The 19,972-nt window shown below is 42.2% G+C and overlaps 1 protein-coding gene across 1 annotated transcript in view; it reads left to right on the forward strand.

Annotated features, from left to right (window-relative positions):
• Nucleotides 1-19,972, forward strand: part of PTPRT (protein tyrosine phosphatase receptor type T) — a 457,975-nt gene that overhangs the window by 101,617 nt on the left and 336,386 nt on the right. Inside the window, exon 2 of the mRNA XM_051802833.1 lies at nt 18,990-19,115. Coding sequence (XP_051658793.1) covers nt 18,990-19,115 — 126 coding nt within the window. The remainder of the gene's footprint in view (nt 1-18,989; nt 19,116-19,972) is intronic.

Consider the following 19,972-nt stretch of genomic DNA (forward strand, 5'->3'; position numbering starts at 1 on the left):
GAAGTATATACTTTTATTTGCACAAATAAACATACTGTACAAACTAAAGGCAACTATATATATATATTACATTTCTGTCTGTCAGTCCTTTCAAACCCCTCCTTTTAACTACTTTAGTCCAGGAGCAGCCTTTAAGGCTGATATGTAACACAGTCTCTTCCCTCGTGGGAGTGTTCTGGGCTGAACACTCCCCCCTCACCAAGTTCCAGTTGTTTGTTGCAGTCTCTCTCCTCACAAAGTCCAAGAAGATAGCTTTGAGCCCTTGCTCTTCTGCTGCTGGGTGATTTCTCCCTCTCATACCTTGGTTCGTAGGCTGCTGCAGTGTAGTTTAGTTTATCAAGTGTCCACGTCCTGGAATGTTGAGTTCTCCTCGGGTTTTCGGCTGTCCTGTGTTTTAGTTCACGGCAGAGACGTCCTCTGGGCCCCCCTCTCTCTCTGGGCTCCGTCTCCAATTTTCACTTGGGATTGTCTCCCTAGCAGTCGAGCCTCCTCTGGCCTGTCCACTTGGCTCTGCTCCAGTGCTGAGCCTCACATCCACTCTCACTAAACAGGGAGAGGGAAAACCAGCCCTGCTCTGCAGCCTGGCTGCAAAGTGGGGGGGAAAGAAGAAGAGGGCCTGGCTGCAGGGCCTACCTCTCTCTCTCCCACTTACCAGTTGTTTGTGAGTCACATCCCTCACAAACATGCACTCATTCCAATGCAGTCTCCAACTCTGGCCTAGGCAGAGTTAGGGGGGGGCCGCAGGGCTCCCCTCTTCCCCCTGGAGGGGGTGGGGGAAGGAGCCCAACCACCCCCTGGCCTTCAACACCAACAGCAAAACAACCAAGACAGAACTGCCAACAGCTTCCGGGGCTGTGCTATCTGATTTTTGAGCAGAAGTGAACAACATGGACAGTGACTGGCTCTCCAGGGAACACTGCCCTGGCACCCAGTCACCTCTGAACCCCTTGAACTCTCAAGGGGGGCCAGTTTCAAACTATGACAGGCGCTCAGTGCCATGGCCTAGTAACCGCAGCAGCAGTGGATCAAGGGTTGGACTTGATGGTCTCGGAGGTCCCTTCCAACCCAGCTGATTCTATGATTTCTGAGGTCCCTGCTTGGAGGTACTAGCTCACTATGTTGTTCTTGCATGATGGAGATGTCTGAGACTTTGCTGTGGGAAACCTGGGGTTGAGCTGGTGAGGAAACCTGGTCTGACTGTGTGATGGGGGTGCAGGGAGTTGAGCAGGAGCCTGCTGGGTCACTGGAGCTGCTGCTGTGAGGGGACATCAATCCCAGCTCAGGTGGGGTGGGTGCAGCTGCCACAGCAGTCCTGGGTGGTCAGACCTGGATGGTGGGACAGTAAAGTTTTCCTTTAATAGGAGCACCAAACAGGTTTGGAGTTGGGCTTTGATGATCCCAGTGGGTCTGTTCCAGCTCAGAATATTCTGTGGTGCACCATATCCTGGGCTGCAGAACCAAAAACAAAAGCAGCAGGAGCAACAGGGAGAGGGACAGGATCCTGCCCCTCTGCTCTGCTCTGGTGAGACCCCCCTGAGGAGCTGCCTCCAGCTCTGGGGTCCCCAGCACAGGAGGGCCATGGACCTGTTGGAGCGAGCCCAGAGGAGGCCACAAAGTTTATCACAGGGCTGGAACACCTCTCTTCTGCAGACAGGCTGGAAGAGCTGGGGGTGTTCAACCTGGAGAAGAGAAGGCTCCAGGGAGACCTTAGAGCCCTTTCCAGTGCTGGAGAGGGACTTTGGACGAGGGATGGAGGGACAGGACAAGGATGAATGGCCTCAAACTGAAAAGAGAGTAGGTGTAGATTGGATATTAGGAAGAAATCCTTCCCTGTGAGGGTGGGGAGGCCCTGGCACAGGTTGTCCAGAGAAGCTGTGGCTGCCCCATCCCTGGAAGTGTCCAAGGCCAGGTTGGACGGGGCTTGGAACAACCTGGGCTAGTGGAAGGTGTCCCTGCCCATGGCAGGGGGTGGAACAAGATGTTCTTCCAACCCAAGCCATTCCATGATTCTATGATAGCTACCAGGGAACTTTGGAGTTTGCAAAAAGCCACAAGTGGACAGGGGAACACTCACAGACTGTGCTACCTTTTCTAGTGCAAACAAACCTGTCTGAAATAAAAGTAAATGAGGGATACAGGATCAGAGCATTTGATTTATTTGAATTAAGTGTTTCATACCTTAGAGGGGAAAAAAAGCAACACTAACACTTTCCTCAAAAAGCAGTATTTGTCTTAAAAATTCGTGTTTGCTGTTTATGTTGAAGATTTGAGGTCTCAGAGGAAGCTGGTGATCCATGCCTTGGTAGTTTTGCAGTAATAGCAGCACAGAGAGTAGAACATCACTCCTGTAACCTGTTCCTGTCTGTAGAAGGCAGGGTGAGGGTTGTGATGGTGGTTCAGACTTTGTCAGTTGAGTTTTTACTAAGGTTTTGAATCCTTCAGGCAGAGCAAGTGTGTAGCTTGGGTGAGAACAACACCATGACTGTTTTGAGGATTAATTAAAACACTTTATGACTTGAATTAAGTCAAACCTAGTCCTCTGTGGGGAAAGGAGGTGGACCAGTCTTCAGACTTGAAATTACTTTTCCTTTTTCCTAATCTGGAGTTGTCAGTGTCCACAGTCTGCCTCCCTGTGCCTTGAAATAATCAAGTCAGAAGGAATCAAAGCAAACACTTTGGGCCTTTTTATTTAAAAGACTGTGACACCTTCCTGAGTGAGACTGGGGGGCAGGCAAATCAAAGCTGGGTGAATCATTGGCAGCTGCTTTACTTGTCTAAGGAATAGTGGGTATAAATTTGGTGGGTCAGAATTCTTCAAAGGTACCAGCTTTGCTGTTAGAAGGACAGGATACATCACCCTTCTGAGTGTGTTCCACCCAGCCCAGATACACACTGGGATTACACAGTGGGGTGTAACTGCAGAGATGATCCTCTGGCACTTGCACATAATGCCTGACTGGTTCCCAGAGGTCTCTTTTCCCTTGGCTGCTGCCTGGATCACCAGGACAGGATTTCCCTAAAAGGGCAATCAAAATTGTTCAGGTGACTTGGGCATCGTTATTGGCCAGTGCAGCTTCTAAACCACGTTTTAGAAAACAAATTATAGCAAAAGCAAGATCTGTAATTCCTCAGATTTCCCCTCCAATGTGTCTCCTTCTCACAGGGATTTCTGTAAGTGCCCCCCTCTGCTCAGACACAGGAAAGCAAATTTTTAACAGATAAATTAGTGTTATACAAGCAGAAATCTTACACCAGTGTTTGGACTCCTTGCATTAATCTTACCTTCCAATCTCATCCATCCAGGGAATCCATTATTGAGTCTCACTGTGGACTTGATAGTGTAGAGTGTAATACAAATTCCAAAGAAATGAAGGGATTTAGCTCAATAAATGCATTTGTTCAGATTCTGGCCATCATTTAGGTCTCTGGGGTGCTATGATAATACAAGTAAATGGGAAGTTGCATATTCAGCTGGGTATATAGTTTTCATCTCTGGCATAAATAAAAAGGATGAATATCCATTCCAGGAGACATTTTTGGAAAAGATCTGTGATTGATATCTTAGCAAAAAGATTTAAGACTCTTAGGAAACACTTTATACTTGCCTAAAAATGCTGGTGCTGAATGGCAGCAATTTTAATAATTTAAAGATTAAAATAAGAATATTATAATTTAATGATGTCTCTTTCCATGCCTGTGGTGCGTGGGATTTCAAGCAGATCATGCTTTTTTAAAAGTCACATAGAAAAGGAACATAATTTAAAAACTTAATAATAAAAAAAAAAAAGATGAAAAAAAAAGGGTTGTTCAGTAAACTGTCTCATCTATCTTCTGGCAACCTCTTCAATATATGCCATGTTAAGCATTGTACAGAGTAACTTAGGAGTACACGAAGGCCACAGAGCTCATTAAAAACAGGCAAAGGCTTTTGGGGCTGTTCTAGAAAAATCACGTGTTAAGGAAGGCATTGTGATCTTTGTAGGAGTCTAGAAATTTTCTAAGCTCACTGAGAAATCATAAAATATATTAAATAAACTAAATCCCTTGGTACACAGAGTTATCTGTCCAAAGAAGCTGTGGCTGCCCCATCCCTGCAAGTGTCCAAGGCCAGGTTGGACGGGGCTTGGAGCAACCTGGGCTAGTGGAAGGTGTTCCTGCCCATGGCAGGGGGTGGAATGAGATGATTCTTAAGGTCCCTTTCAACCCAAACCATTCTGTGATCTTCCTGTGTGCAAATCTCTTCTTTTTGAGAAGATCATAAATGACTAATGGTAGTGCCAGATGACGTGGGGTTGGTGGGGTTTTTTTTTGTCTGAGGAGTCTTACAGAAGGTTTTAGTTTGCATTCCCCCCAATATAAATGCACTGTGCACCAGCAGAGGGAAACAATCACCATGCAGGATTTATGCTCCTCTTGCCACATCACTGTTCAATTAGTAATAATTTTCTGATAGTGTGGTCCACTGGGATGTAGCAAAATAACCTTAAAAAGGACTCGGGTGATTTTTCTGTGCTTTACCAGTTCTGTTGTAGCATGTCCCAAAGATTTTATAGCACCACTTTATTCTATAAAACCAGGGATATAACTAATGTTTTCAACAAATTTCCATTATTTGCTTCCTAACTGAACCCTCTTACCTGGTGTCCTCAGTGAGTTACCTGTTGCATGGAAAACACAGCACTGACTGCTGTTTGTACAACGTTTTTTCACACTGTGAAGGGAAAGCAACAGCTGCTACCAGGTGTAATGTGGATCAACTCCCTGAATTTTACACTTAGAAGAAAGAGGATGTCTTTTACTCGCTGTTTATATGAATATACTTATTTTTATATGTATATAAAAAAGTCAACTTGCAGAACCAGCAAGCTTTCTACAGAGTGTGCACCAGCAATATTATGAAATTATTCCAAGATTCAAAATCTAAGCTTGCAGTAACTAGTAAAGGTACTTATGAGTTACTAACTCCAGATTATTGATGCTTCATGTCAAAACAGTAGCTTCAAGTTTGAGAAATTCAAATGGAAGCTTGTTAAATGAAGGGTTTTAAAGGGAGTGTGCTTGTTCTTCTGTTTCTCATCATTGCTTCCTTATCTGTGAAGCACTTTCAGTTTGACAGGACTGAAAATCAGGTTCTATTTGATAATTGCCCAGTTTAATCAGTACCAGCATGTTGGTCCACTGACTTTATCTAAGATATTAAATCATACAGTCAACACTTTATAATATTAAAAGTGTGGAACTGGATAGAAGATTGATTCAATTTGGCATAATTTTTTTCATTTACTACTGAATCTTTTAATGTTGATTGCCAAAGCTAGACAGGTTTAATTTAAAGTCTAATTTTTTGGAAATACAGGTCCTAAAAGATGGACCTTACAAGGCAATCAGTGCATGGATATACTGTTGACCTGGATGCCACTGAAAACTTATTTATGTGTTTGAAATGCAGTGCCAAGGGATGGGTGACACAGTCTAGTGGAATGTTCCCTGCCCATGGCAGGTGGTTGGAACTGGATGATCCTTAAGGTCCTTCCAACCCAAACTATTCCATGATGCTGTGACTGATTTGGAAAAGCAAGTGTAGTAGATCTGACTCAAATTTTACAACGTTACTACAGACAAATGAGTTAAATGTGTGAGTCTAATACTATAATGAGCATTATTAACTTTTTTTTATGCCTTTCTTCTGTGCCAGACTAGAGGCTTGTTAAGTTAAAGGATAATTCTTGAAATCTAAGTTTGTTTCACAACATAAAAACAAGGAATGTGCTAATATGGGTAGTCCCTCACACACAGTTGGAGGAGGATAAAATTATCAGACTGGAGGAATTAGGATTTTGAAATGTGATGAAATAATAAAAAAATAGGATGTAATTTAGCATTACAGAATGCAAGGTCATGCATCTCAGGGCTAATTAGTTTTTTTGGTTTAATATTTGAAATCATTTGGAAGTGACAAGAAACTGTTGGAGCATTTAATCCCAGGAGATTGAGATGAGGCTGAGATGTGCTTGTGAAAAGAGGAGGCAGGGTGGTGAAACAGGAGTGTATTGTACAGATCAAAAGTTCTTTCCTCTGGGCTATTGTGGACAGCACAGGCATTCCAGGGGAAAGATTAATCCAGCACATCACAGAGGCAAAGAAGGGCCATAAGGATTATTGGCAGAATTGAGAATATTCCCTGTGAGGAGTGTGTAGCTTTCTTAATCCAGCAAACAGAGGCCAGAAGGTGCTCTGTAAGAAAATACAGAGAGATAAATGAAGGAGAGCATGCTCCAGCCATTCTAGGGTAGAAAAAGAAGGAATTGGCCAGTCCTCCACTGGCTCTGGAGACCCAGAAATGCCATCACAAAGTACTTCTGGTGTTCGAAGAACTGATAACAGAGAGGAACTCAGGAAGGAGGGACAAAGGTTTTCCTGTCTTGGCACTTTCCCCTGTCTGAGTCAACTCAGTGTTTTGCCTTTTGTCATTGTGTAGGTGTGTGAAACTTCATTCTTCATCCCCAGCTCTCACATTCAGCAGAAAAAAACCCAGGTTTATGGGCACCATCCTCAAACTATCCTCGCTCTAGGATGGTCCAACTTTTTATAACGTGAAACTGTGGTTTCACAAACCCCTGGTGCACAGAACTAGTGCCCCAACTCCTCCAGAGTCGAATTATTTTCTTTTCCTAACCTGCAATAAGCAGTGCTTCAGTTTTACTCTGTTCTGTCCTGGCTGTGGTGTCTTTCAGCTGTCCCAAGGAAGCTCTGGTGAGATGATATCTGGTGACATCTGGTATGATGGCACCATACCAAGGGATGCCATGTCCTTGGTCACAGTTCTCTGAAATACACCTATTTCCTTCATGATTTAATGTAGGTTGAAAACAAATCAGATCATTTAGCTGAGGATCTGCTAATAAATGCTGTAATTTGTACTTGAGGCATCCAGCCCATGCTGTCACCATGAGTACAGTGCTCCCAGGGGCTGCTGCCAGCTCTGAGTAAGGAGGTCACTTTTTAATAGCTCATGTTTTCATTTTCTTGTTTTCAGAGCTGAGTGTAATCAAAGCCCATGTTTGTGGTGATTACTCTGTCGCAGAAGTGTCGTGGCAATCAGCTCTGGGCAGGGATCTCCCAGGGAAGGTGGCACTGAGCCCTGCTGGATGTGTGAGCAGGGGGGCACAAGTGTAGCTGCTTTAAAAGGTAGTGGGGTAACAAAGTCAGGTCGAGAGTGTTCAGTCAGTCAGTCAGTGTTCACACTTGTCCTGCACTGAATGCAGATGGTCTGTGGTTGTATAATCTATGGGAGAAGGGGAAAGATGACATTAAAACAAAACCTGATGTGTGCAACTGTGGTATTTGTTATCTACTTACTTTGTAGCCCATTAGAGCATTTATGGCATCAGACCATCTTTTTTTACCCCAGAGTCCTCTCAAAGTCCCCTGACCACAGCCATTTACTTGGATTTTTTTCTGTCTTTATGCTAATAAAATTATAACTACTGGTTAAGTAATGCTTTTTTTTTAAAGTCCATATTAATTCTAGTCTCTGTCCTGGGAAATTCTATTAGTTTTCTCCACAGATGAGTGTTTTCAGATAAACAACATCTTCATTCCAGCTGGGACCTCGTCGTCAAGTTTATATTAATTATCTAATCTTAAAATAGTCTTAAACTGCTAGAAATGCTACAATACAGTCAAGTATCACAATTATTTCCTCCCTGTGAGACAGTGCCTTAGAAATAAAAAAAACCAACCAAACAAACAACAAACCAAAGCAGATATTGATAGCCTGGTGAGAAATGTGTCTTGTCTGCAGTCACATCTAGCAGGGTCTGCCCTGCCCCAGCCACCCTGCTGGCTCTGTCAGCTGCTGAGATGCTCCCTTGTCTTTCCCTTTGCCAGTCACATGTGCTGGTCAGGGGACTGGGAGAGGACTCTGGGCTAAAAACTGATCTGATGCCATCGTTGTTCTAACAGCCTGCAAATGGGTAACAAATGGGAGGGCCTGATTAGCTAATTAGGGAAGTTTTTACCCTACTTTATGCAATGTGCTAGGGCTTTAACCTTGAAGGGTTAAAGATTAAAACAGGGACTGTGGGGCAAACATGAAGTCATACAATCCCAAAATGGGATTGAAGGGACCTTAAAGTCACCTGGTTCCATCCCCCTGCCATGGGCAGGGACACCTTCCACCAGCCCAGGTTACTCCAAGCCCTGTCCAACCTGGCCTTGGACACTTCCAGGGATGGGGCAGCCACAGCTTCTCTGGGCAACCTGTGCCAGGGCCTCTGGCCATCTGAGTAAAGAACTTCCTCTTAAATTCTAATCTAAATCTCTCCTCTTTTAGTTTAAAAATGTGCTTTCAAATGTTCTTTCACTCAATCTCTCTTACACTGCAGTGACTAATATGTCGTTAGCTCAAGTATCAGTATAATTGCAGTATGGTTCTAATTGGATAAGTATATTTAATACCAATTCAGTTGATCAGAAACTGAATCTAATTTCTGAATGACTTAATGTCACGATCATAATCTTTTGAAGCATCGTATATTTAATGAATCAGATTCTCACACAGGCATCTTAAAGTGAGAATGGCTGGTATAAAAACGGACAATGAATTGATTTGAAGCTTTATACTTAGTTAAGCTACAGAGCTGAAATCTTGAGGGGGACACTTTTTAAAAATCTTTGCTTCCAACTATCTGCACTTTCACCTGGGGCTCTGGAAATGCATTACATTTTAGTGGAGTTTCCTGTGCTCTTAAGTAGTGTATGCAGCTATACTCACAAATACTGTTTCATCTGCCAAAATCAAGGGAAGGGGTACTTTGTAAGGCATGAAGAGTATATGGATAAAGCAATATCCTGCAGAGTATTTGTCTGATTTATGGAGATATTGTCTTTCAGTTTATAGTGTAAAGAGAAATCTTTTAAGCAAAGACAATTATCTCCTTAAACTGCTGGTAAGACCTTATTTCCAGAAGTAAACATCCAGTAAATGTGGGTTTTTTGCATCTGAATTGCACTTATAAGCTCAGACTATTTCAGCGTAAGAACAGCAATAAAAGTTTGTCTACATTGCTGTCAAAGTGTTGGGTTTTACATGTGTAGAAGGTGTTAACACAATCCTCCAAGATTACTGAAAGGCAATATCGATGTACTGTCAGTTAAACTGCACTGAAGTGTGTTACAGATTTAGATTTTTTAGAACCTTCCCTTCGCTGGCCCATTTCCACTGCATGTCCTTTTGAACTGCTGCACCAAGTGCAGCTGAGCTTGGAATAAAAAGCCCAGAGTATCTGGTTCAAACGTCTCAACTAACCCAGGATTAAATTGTGACTGAAACCATGGTTTGTATGACAGAAAGGGGCTTCTTAATACAGTCTGGTTATTGAGTATTCTGAAAAGTGATTGCCTTTACATTCCTTTGCCTTGTGCCTTTCAAGTCTTAGGAAGAAGTGCTTTCAGTATTTAATGCTTCCTGGCAGAGTTCAGGCTTGATGCTGCTTGAAAAGGATAAGAACTGGGGAGTTCAGAAAAGCTTTCTTGAAAAATATTATCTGTTGGATATATGATGTTCTGAGTGTCAGACTTAAACTGGAGGTTGTCTATTCCAGGGACAGGAAAAAGGCTATGGATGATGGAATAGGAACAGTTTTCCTTGTGTTTGTTACCCAGCAAGTTTTGTATGGGAAGTCTTGTACAACTGTTTCAAACTGAAGTGCAGAGTGAACACAACACGTTGAAAATTAGTCCATTTTAGAGTTTGGAATTCCTCTAAAATCAAGAACCTCGGCAGATACTGAGCTGTTCACAGACTGTTTGTAGCAAATCATTCCCCCAGCAGTGGATGGGGACGCTCCTCGGAGTGCCTGTGGGGCTGCCTCACTGACACGTGGCTGATGGGCATTTTTGGAGCTTCCCTGTGACTTGTCACCGCCTGCAGGTGGCCAGGGATGTGTCAGGATAACACCCTGTACTGTGGTGGCCTCTTCTTAACCAAACCTGAGCTGTCTGTGGTGATAACTCCGTTTGTGTTCAAGTTACTCTCAATTTTCCCTCCCTTCCTGTGCTGTCTCTCGTTAATCCTGATCTTAGAATGCTGCAGCTCTGCTAAATGCATGTTCTGGGTCAGAGATGTAAGTGGAAGATTCATGGCTGTAATTAGAGAGGCACTTTGCACATATGCTTATGTACCGTGGTAGGAAATGTGGTTAAACAGGAAAGAGGCTCCATATATTTTCAGGAACTCACGTTAGGCTGAGATCTGTTTATTCCTGGCACGTATTTAATGCTGTCTTTTGCTCTTTAGGCAGAGAATTTACACAGAGGAGTCTGGAGGCTAAAAGCAAGCAGATCTTGCCCTTGTTGCCATGTTTACAATGTGCTGCAGAGGACAGGGGGAATTCCAGGACTTGGTGTTCTCCCCTCTGCACTGAGGTGCTGGACAGCACCCTGGATATTGAGTGCAGGTCAGAGGAGAAAATGCGTATTGAAAATGCAGAGATGGAATAAATGAACTGAAAAACAAATTAAAAATCAGGTAACATTATTAAAATTCGGATCTGTGAGTGACTGTCAGTGCCTCAACCATCACTCCACTGATCAGCCTTTACAGGAGCTTTTGCCTAGTCCAGTATTTTCCCTCCTGTTCCCAGTCTGACTGCAGGGCCCCTGGGAGTAGAGCAGCTGGTGAGCCACTGTCATTTCTGGGGCTGACTTGCTCCTGACACATTGAATGAAGATCATGGTTTAACTGAAAACGATTTAAAATACGTGTCTCCAAATATCCTTGACATTGCACTTTACGTGTAATTTGGAACAGTAACTGTCAGTGACAAGTAAAAGGGTATTTGTAAGAGATAACCTCGACCTGAGAAATGTGTGAACTTGGAGCTGTAAGAATTGTTAGACCTCAATAAAAGTTATTTATACAGCCACTCTTTGGGAGTAGCTTCCAATAGCCGCTTTATTAAATTTAGCAGGATATACCAATTGCAACACTCATTGCAAGTTATTACCATTGTATCAGCCAATTACATCCTATTTGTTGGTGCTCAGTGACAGATGATAGCTATCCTTGTAGAGAAGTCTGATATTTAACCAGTGTGTGGTTGAGCTGGTACATATAAATTGTGACAGCTCAGATAGCAAGGAGTTTTTGGAGTCCTGCACAGTGCTGGGACTTTAATTGCACGTGCTCAGCATCAGTTAAATAAATATCAGTATTGTTCAGCAAGAATCAACCCTTCTTATTTGAGTCTTCTCCAAGAAAACATTTAAACCATTGGTTTTCTTTTTAGAACTGCTTGGAGTATGGTGGGATGTGTGTGTGGATACACATGTACCTTTTTGATGCTTGTGCACAGTGTGGGTGGTTTCTGTGGGCCAAGGTAAGATGGAGTCATTAAATCACTCCAGGGTTTTTGGGGGGTGGCTTTGCTGATGTGGTGGTGGAACCTCAGGGAATGCCAAGTGCAAACAGGCATTTCCAGACTCAACAGGGACTTCCAAAGAGAAAGGGACTTCCTGAAGTTCAGCACTGATTTAATTTACTTCCACTGGCATCATTAGGGACAACTGTTCAGTTAATGGAATGGTCATGAAAATGCCAGCCCACTATTCCCTTGAGTTCTTCTCTAGAAATGATGTCTGTGTTTAATTTTGTCCCGTGTTCAGTGGTGTGGCAAGAAACCAGACTTCATGCTGCCCTTATTTAAGCTGGTCTTTGTGTTCTCTGACCATGAACTTCCAAGGAAACAGCTGCACAGGAGATCTTCCTCCAGAACAGGAGCCTGAGCAGCAGCACAGGGAAAAGAGAAAGATTACAAGACTTGTGGATGGTATTGGAATTCCTGAAATGTGCTGTCTGTTGAGACAATATTTTATTCATCAGCAAAGCTAACATGAGTCAGTCAGCAGCTGCTTCTTGCTTAAAGTTCAAACACATTAATTTGGAGTTTGTATAAAAGCTTATTGAGAAAGAGAGGCTTGCTAATGGAATATAAAATAAGTGAGAAACAGCTACATCCAGACAGGTTTTTTTCTGCCTTGGTGGATGGTAAAAGTAAAATAAGGATGTAATTTAAATGACTGTGCAGCTTCAGTAGGTATCTGTGTGACATTAAAATGCTGAAATGGAGTAAGTCAATAGAGAGCTGTGACTGATGGGGACTCCAGTGCACCAGCTGATGTGGAATTTGGGGAAAATGCACCGTAAATACAATGTTAGACAGTCCTGTTAAGATACTCTTTATAATTAAACCCAAGAATTTTCTTTGCTGGAAGGAAAGAAAAGCAATGATACCTTTTTTACAGGAAAAAATGAGTACCCACAAGGGGTTTTTACTGACAGATATAATTAATCACATCTTCTCTGAACATGGATAATCATTTAAGGTGGATATTTGGAATACAGGTCAGGATAATTTCCTATAACTTACGAAACAAACTGAAGCTAAGTAAGGCTTATTTTATATTTAGACTACAAACATAACAGCAAGTAAGGGCTGCAAATTTGTGATTTTTTTAAAAAAACTTTCATTCCATCATACTGTGAATAAAGCAGGACCTGCTTCAAGGGTGGAAAGTCACTGAAGTCATAAATTGAAAAGATTATTTGCTAGAATCGTGAGAAAAGATGATGGAGAGTGTCTGTTTAAGAATATTTTATGATTTGGGTAACTTGTTTTAATTTTACAAGCTTTGTTATATTGGGATAGGCAAATGTGAAAACTCAACATTAATCTGGGTGTATTGTAGCAGAATGGAACTGAACTGAACCTGCAAAGTTGGGGTTCTTTGAAAAGGTGCAGTGTATTAACTGACTCTGTACCATAGCTTGAAAAAATAAGTCAGTGAGATTATAGGTATGGAAATACTTATGCTTAAATAAAGCAATAAAATGTTAATATTGAGCTATTGAAACAATGACAGCTCAGCTGTCAGTGGCAAAAAGATGTTTCTGGTATTAAATAAAGGATGTCCATTCTGGGAAGGGAAGTGAGGTGAGTCACCCTAGATTTGGGCATCTAAACTGAAACAAATGACATTTAGTGTTAGTTTTACTCCTGGGATACTTCAAAGCCTTTTCACTGATCCCTGGTGGATTATGAGGTACAGAATTAGCAACGAACGTGTGAGCTGGTCTAGGGCTCAAATTATGAGACATGTAGGCAAGATTTTGCAAAGAGAACCCCATAATAATGAATTTAAGAAAGAAAACTCAGTTTAAACTGACAAGTTCTGGAAGAAGAGCTTAAATACTTGTTCCACATATACAGGGATCCCAGGCACAATGCTTGCTTTGCAGCTGAGTGCTTCCCTGGGATTAGGAGGAGAACTGACAAACTCTCTCAGGCCCTGGTGCACATTTGGGACCAGTATTTTCTGCAGAGAAGTGCTGGAAGAAAAACTTGTTATTCCTGGGAGGACACTGCAGGTGTTTCACCAGAATAAGCTGCACCCACTTGATCTGTCCCTTCCACAACATCAAATTATTGGTGATGTTCATGGTGGGGACCACACGTGATCCCTCACTCAGGGGCAGCACCAAGGTTCCTGTGCAAGGATCATTGGTTGTACCACTGCATTTGGACCATGTGTGCATGGAAATTGTGCTCATGAGCTGCTTCAAAGTACGTGGGAACAGATGTGGGACACTGAAACTGCAAAGAAAGCAGTGTGACAGGGCACAGAATTTGAAAAAGGCTTAAATATATATATATACTGACAGTATGAGTGTCTTCCTTAACAGGTTGATAGCACTTGAAGTCACTATGGTACAGAAAGTTCCAATGTTGAGCCCACTTTGGGACCATGAAGAGCTTTTCTAAGCTGCATTCAGTATTTTAAAGGATTACACTGATTCAACTTTCTTGTTCAGCTTAACATTTTGGGTTGTCTGTATGTCTGATGTCTTCTGTCTTAAACTTTCTGGAGGGACTGCAAGGTATGTAAAGCACTAATTACTCTTCCCAGGTGAGTGTTTGGACAACACTCTCAGGGACAGGGTGGGGTTTGTTGGGGTGTCTGGGCAGGGCCAGGAGCTGCACTGGATGGTCCTGGTGGGTCCCTTTAACTCAGGATACTCCACAATTCTCTGATACAATAAGAGTTTTCAGGAATTTGCAGTATGAATTCTATAGTCTGGAAAATAACTTGCAAATGGATTTTTCTGCAATAAATCCCACACTAGGAGTTGCCTTAATGAGCCAAATGCATCTCTCACAGCCCTTGTAAACAAGAATGTCTGGGGAAGGAATGAGAATGAGAGATCAGCAGCAGTGGGGGGTTAATTTGTGGAATTTTGTAGTTCATAAGTACTACCTCATCCTAACAGCATTTGTTTCTTCCTTCACTTGCTTCATATTTTGTGGGGCTTAGCTCTAAATTGATGGACTAACTCTCAGCTCTCATGAAAGTTTCACAAGGGATGTTCACAGAAAAGTACTGTGTACTTTTTTAATTTCTGCCCTTTTAGTTGTTGTTGGGTTTTGTCTCTTTTTTTTTTTTTTTTTAAATAAATAAGGGAGAAAGCCAACTGCTTCTGTCCCAAAAAAAAAGCCTGGAGTGGGATAATGAGATTGATGTTCTCCTTGTGGCCATCCCCTCCTCACCTTGGGATTGCTGTAAATGCTTGATCAAATTATATCTGATTCTGTTTCCAGTGTGTGTTTAGAGCCACAGGATAATGATGAGGCTTCTCACAACAGCGTTTCTTTATCTTTTTATAGAAGTATTTTGGTTTTTATCTGGTGAGTCCGTGAGAGTTTGACATTGGATGACTTTATAAAACATTCAACTAATTGGATTTGTTAAAATAAATAAATCAGACACTAATTGGAATGTGCCCTGCCATTATTTTTGCTTACTGAATTAGATATTACGGCGTGAAGTTCTTTTTATCGTATTTGTGCACTTATTTAAACACCCCCCTGGCACACACTTCTGCAAATTCAATTAGATATTCAAAGGAGCCATTCAATTTATGCAAGGCTGGTTTACATTTAATCCAGGGGCAAGTCTCAGGAACTGATGATAGGTCTGCTCAAGATTAATTAGCATCACTCAGATGAGCAGTGGCATTGTTACCAGCCTGCAGTGTAAAGCAGGGGATGTTTTATCCTTCCTACACGAGCCATTATTTCCTTCAATATGACCCTTTGAAGCTTTTCATTTTGTGCAAAGGGGTCAGCACCACCCATGTTATCTAATGCCATCAAAGGCATCTCCATTTCCTTTTTGCCCCACTTTTGTCACTGTTTAATTTCCAGCCAAGCGGGGGAAAGGCTCCAAGATCCCAATTTGTTTTCCAAAAAACCCTTATTCTTGTTAACAATTTATGAAGACCCAGAATCCCATTTTGATGGCTGTGTAAATGTTTCCATTTTCCTCAAGCAACTCTGTGATATGTGGCTGAGATGAAAACATGCAAACCTGCCATCTAAATTCATGGAGTGGTATCTTTTCCCTTCAATTTGGGGGTTATTTTTTTTTTAATCTTAATGAATAGCCCTGTTCTGCCTCCAGATAGATTTCAGCAATGGATGATTTTCTGTTAGGATGGATCTGACCTTTTTTCCCCATCTTTATGTTCCAGCATATTTAGGTGCAGCTTATAGTTAAGTATTAACAGAGATAAGGTGTCTTAGGAAATGCTGAATATTAAGCTCATGCTGACATCAGTGAAAGGAACACATCTGCTCCTTACTGTTCCTACTTAAGTGAAATCTTAAAATCTCCTAGTTTTTTGAACCTGGCTGCCTTTAAGTGAGGATGTTATGTCACATCTCCCAAGTTCTGCAGAGAAGACAGGGCTAAGGCCACCTGTGATTAGGCAGAATATGAACACAGGTCACTGTGACCAAGTGGCTTTACCAGGGATTGGATATAGGGAAGAAATTTTTACAGTGAGGGTGGGGAGGCCCTGGCACAGGTTGCCCAGAGAAGCTGTGGCTGCCCCATCCCTGGAAGTGTCCAAGGCCAGGTTGGACAGGGCTTGGAGCAACCTGGGCTAGTGGGAGGTGTCCCTGCCCATGGCAGGGGGTGGAATGAGATGATCTTGAAGTCCCTTCCACCCCAAACCCTTCTGTGATCTCATTCCTGTGAGAGTGACCCCAAAACCTGTGATATTCTGTATGCTGTGATATTTTCCTTCCACTTTCTGAAGTTTCTTTCCTGTTCCACAACACAACACACACTTTAATAGTGGGAAGAGAGGGGTTGTTGACTTTTCAGCTCACAAGTCACCATGGCCCTGGGTCCCAGCTGAGTCTTTGCTTCCCTTTTAATCCTGCTCCCAGTTGACACACCAGAGCAAGAAGCAGATGGAAAGTGCCCCCCTCTTGGTCCCCAGGACCCACACAGCCAGCCTGCTTGTCTGAGCCCCTACAATTGACTCCAGCTTGTCCTCCTTGTCCTCACTGCCTGCAAATTCACCTCCAAATTCCAATTCTGCTGCTTCTAGTAAACGAATTCTCCTGCCTTATTGCTGTGTCACTCTGTGTTTGGAGGCTTCTCCACTAACCTTTCTTTTCTTTAAAATGTAGATGTCTTGCTGCTACTTTTAAGGCTCTCCATGGTTTATCCTTCCCTTTTATTCACCTGTAGTACAAGGTTAGCTTTGACTTTTACACAAGGCACTTTAAAGCTTCCTCAGGTGTTGTCTCTTATCAGTGGAAACTCCCAATTAATTTCCAGAAGTTCTCCCTGTATCCCTTTTTCAGCTCCTCCGACTTCACCTTCCTCAGCATGGATAAAATAACCTATTTAGCTGATTATGGCAAGACAATGACAATTACACTCCCTGTGAAATGAGGATTGCTACCCCAGATTTTGCTGCTCTTGCTTGTTTTGCTTCAGGGACTTTGTAGCAGCTCCTGTGCAATTTTCTCTGTGTGCAGGAGACCACGTGTGCAAATGTTGGGCTCCATCAGAGAATTTGTTTACAATTCCTTCAAAGTAACAGCTCCCAGACATCCCTGATCCTGCGAGGGGGTGTGGGGATGGCTTGTGTCTGAAGTTGTGCCGTCAAAGTGAGTCTCTCACGATTAGGATGCCTCATGTGGAGGCTGAGAGCAGAGTATTTGATATTGTCTCCTGTACCCACTTGCTCTAATAAAGGTGACTTTCAGATGCAGTGCTCACTCCCACACAAACCAGAATTCCTGTGTTCTCTCTTAGATTTTTTTTTTAATGAGTGTGTTCGGTATTTTTACTTTGAACCTTTTCACCAAAATTAATTTTTTTAAAAAATGTTATGGGAAGCTGAAGCGTAATCCTGCTTGTTTTGACAGCTGGGGGAGCTTCACAAGTGCAGTAAATTTAGGGCAAGAACTATTAAAATATTGTAAAATGATGAAAACTCAGAAATATTTGGTGAAACTCTAGTGAAACAGGCAAGTTTGCAAGGGTGATAAAATCAACTATAATCAGTTCTATTTATAATGAAAATATACAACATATAAAATTGTTATTTTTTTAGGATGAGCTTGACCTCTTTAAACTTCAGCAACAGAGTATTTTGGGGTGTCAGGTACTCTAGGCAACAAATCCTTCTAGTATATACTTACATAGAAATGCTTGGTTTTGTAGAAGCACTTAGAAAACCAGTTGCATTTGGAGTGCACATAAAATCCTTTAACAGGCTAAGGAATTAATAAATATTGATATTTGCGTTTGTAATTTACGAGAGTTCCACAGGAGATGAGACAAGTTTGGGGTTTCTTGGGAACTAGAGCACATGGGTGCAAACTAAGGAAGGCTTTGATGTCCCCAGTGTTGGATAATCCTTATTGTGAAGGACTCACAGGTCAGGGGTGTAGGAGCTGTTTGTTGTGTGTGCAGGCAGTGCAGCCTGTGGGAAGGAGTGAGGAGTCAGGAATATCTGTCCATGGAACTCTGGTTGGTGTCAGGAGCAATTGGCAGCTTGGCTGGCAGAGCAAGTGAGTGTTGCCTTGAGCACTGCTCAGTCCTCCCAGCTCTGGAATGCTGGATGTGTCCAGTTGACTTTGGAGGACTCGTGTCTGCAGAAAAAAATGATTCTTGCTCCCCTGAGAGAAAACTGAAGCACTGCAGAGATACTCCTGCCATGATTCAGGCCTCTAAACTCATGGACCCAGCCTGCATTTATGGATCCAGCAGTGAAATATGTTTGGCAGACTGGGTTGGATGGATGAGAAGAGGAATGAGCATCAGGCAATGTAAGGGACACCAGTGTAGGAATATCTTAGGCAATAAAGCAGCTTGATTTGACACAAGTTTCAAAGATCTGCATTGGAATACAAACTTCCATTCCACTGTCCCTGGATTTCCCTTGATTCACAAGTGTCCAGGCAGCTGCCAAGTTATTTAAGAGAGTTAACTTCTTCCAAGTGTTTCAGGAATTGCAGTAAAGATCTCTTAGTCAGCACTCTGGAAGGTGTGAATGCCAGTTGCTATCTGCTGCTTCTTATTCTCTTGTTGTTGAGAAATTATGTACTCAGAAATATTGACTGGGAAGACCTTGAGGAAAACTGTGTGGTTTGTGGCTTTATGTTGTGTGTAAGAGATGGTTAGAGCCAGATTAAGATGATCAAGGCTTAAAGGCAAAAAGAAGTGAGGGTTCACCATAGCAATAGTGATGCTGTGCTTGTTTGCTGTTTGCATTCCTCCTTTTTCTTCCCTTTTTTTAAAATATCTTGGAGGTTTATGTAAATATTGCTGCCTAGAGGTACCATGTACAGGTGTCCTTGAAAATAACAGGTTGAAATAAAGGGGACTGATCTAAGAAATAGTATTGTGGAGGGACAAAAACAAGGGCTTCCAATGGATATGAAATGTGGAAAGATTTAAAAAAAATGTTTTCCGGACATCACCTTTGCTACTGCCTGAAAAATGATGTTCAGGAAATTGGTTATATTTATTTCTATTTCCTGTTTAAGCTAGGGTACAAAATAAGTAGATGACCTACCATAAAGAGACAGAAGTAATTAACTCAGTGATGTTTTTCTTGGTTTTAGGTGGTTGTTCGTTTGACGAGCATTACAGTAACTGTGGCTATAGCGTCGCCTTGGGAACCAATGGATTTACCTGGGAGCAGATCAATACCTGGGAAAAACCAACAATGGATCCTGCTGTCCCAACTGGTAAGTGAGATGTCCCAGCAGCAGCAGGGAGATGCAGTTCCTGGAGAGAATCAGCTGTTATTCCTTTATGGGTGTGTGCTGGGTCTGGGTACCCTCAACAGGGCAGCAGGATTTTATTCAGTGATGAAAAGATGGCTTTTGTGTTCAAAGTAATCTGACAACTGAGATGGCTTTTTACAATATTTGATATCCTGGCTGAATTGTTTTCCATTCCTTATTCCTCTTTTATTTCACATTTAACAGAGAGGAAATGTCTTGGATTTAACACTCCAAGGTTCATTCAACTTTTTAAGTGTTTCAGGATCACTGTTTTATGTGGGGAGGTGCATGTTGGAGAAGCCAGGAGAAAAGTGAAGCTTGGAAATGTCTGGAAGTATTGGACCTTCCAGTTGCCATTTAGCTCTTAACTGATTGCTTTAAATTCTAATTCTGAGAAAGACAAGAAAATGTCTAGAGAATAAGTTGTTGTAGCTTGTGCTTCAGTGGGCTGGGATTTCAGACAGGGGAATTTTCATATGCAAGAAAAACATTTCCAGCAGAGAGTTATCAGAATTCCTAATTTGCTAATATATATTAAGAATATCATGGTCTTCCATGTGATATTTGAAATAGTCTTTGAAGAGCTGATGATAATTTCCAGGTTTTGTTACTCATTGGAAGTTACCATTATGTCATACATGGGAATGAATTCTCCAGCTTTAACAAAAGTGCTCTGGAATGCTTTGTTCACATTGAGAAAGAACTTGGTTTAAGAAAACACACTAAAGTTTTCTCAAAAGCTTAGTTTGTCTCCGTTGGTTGCCACCTAAAATAGCAGCCCAAGCCTTTTTGAGGCCTCCAGTGACAAACAGACCTCA

Source organism: Manacus candei, unplaced genomic scaffold, assembly GCF_025592945.1.
Source record: "Manacus candei isolate 608988 ecotype Guabito, Panama unplaced genomic scaffold, ASM2559294v1 h1tg000057l, whole genome shotgun sequence".
NCBI lineage: Eukaryota > Metazoa > Chordata > Aves > Passeriformes > Pipridae > Manacus > Manacus candei.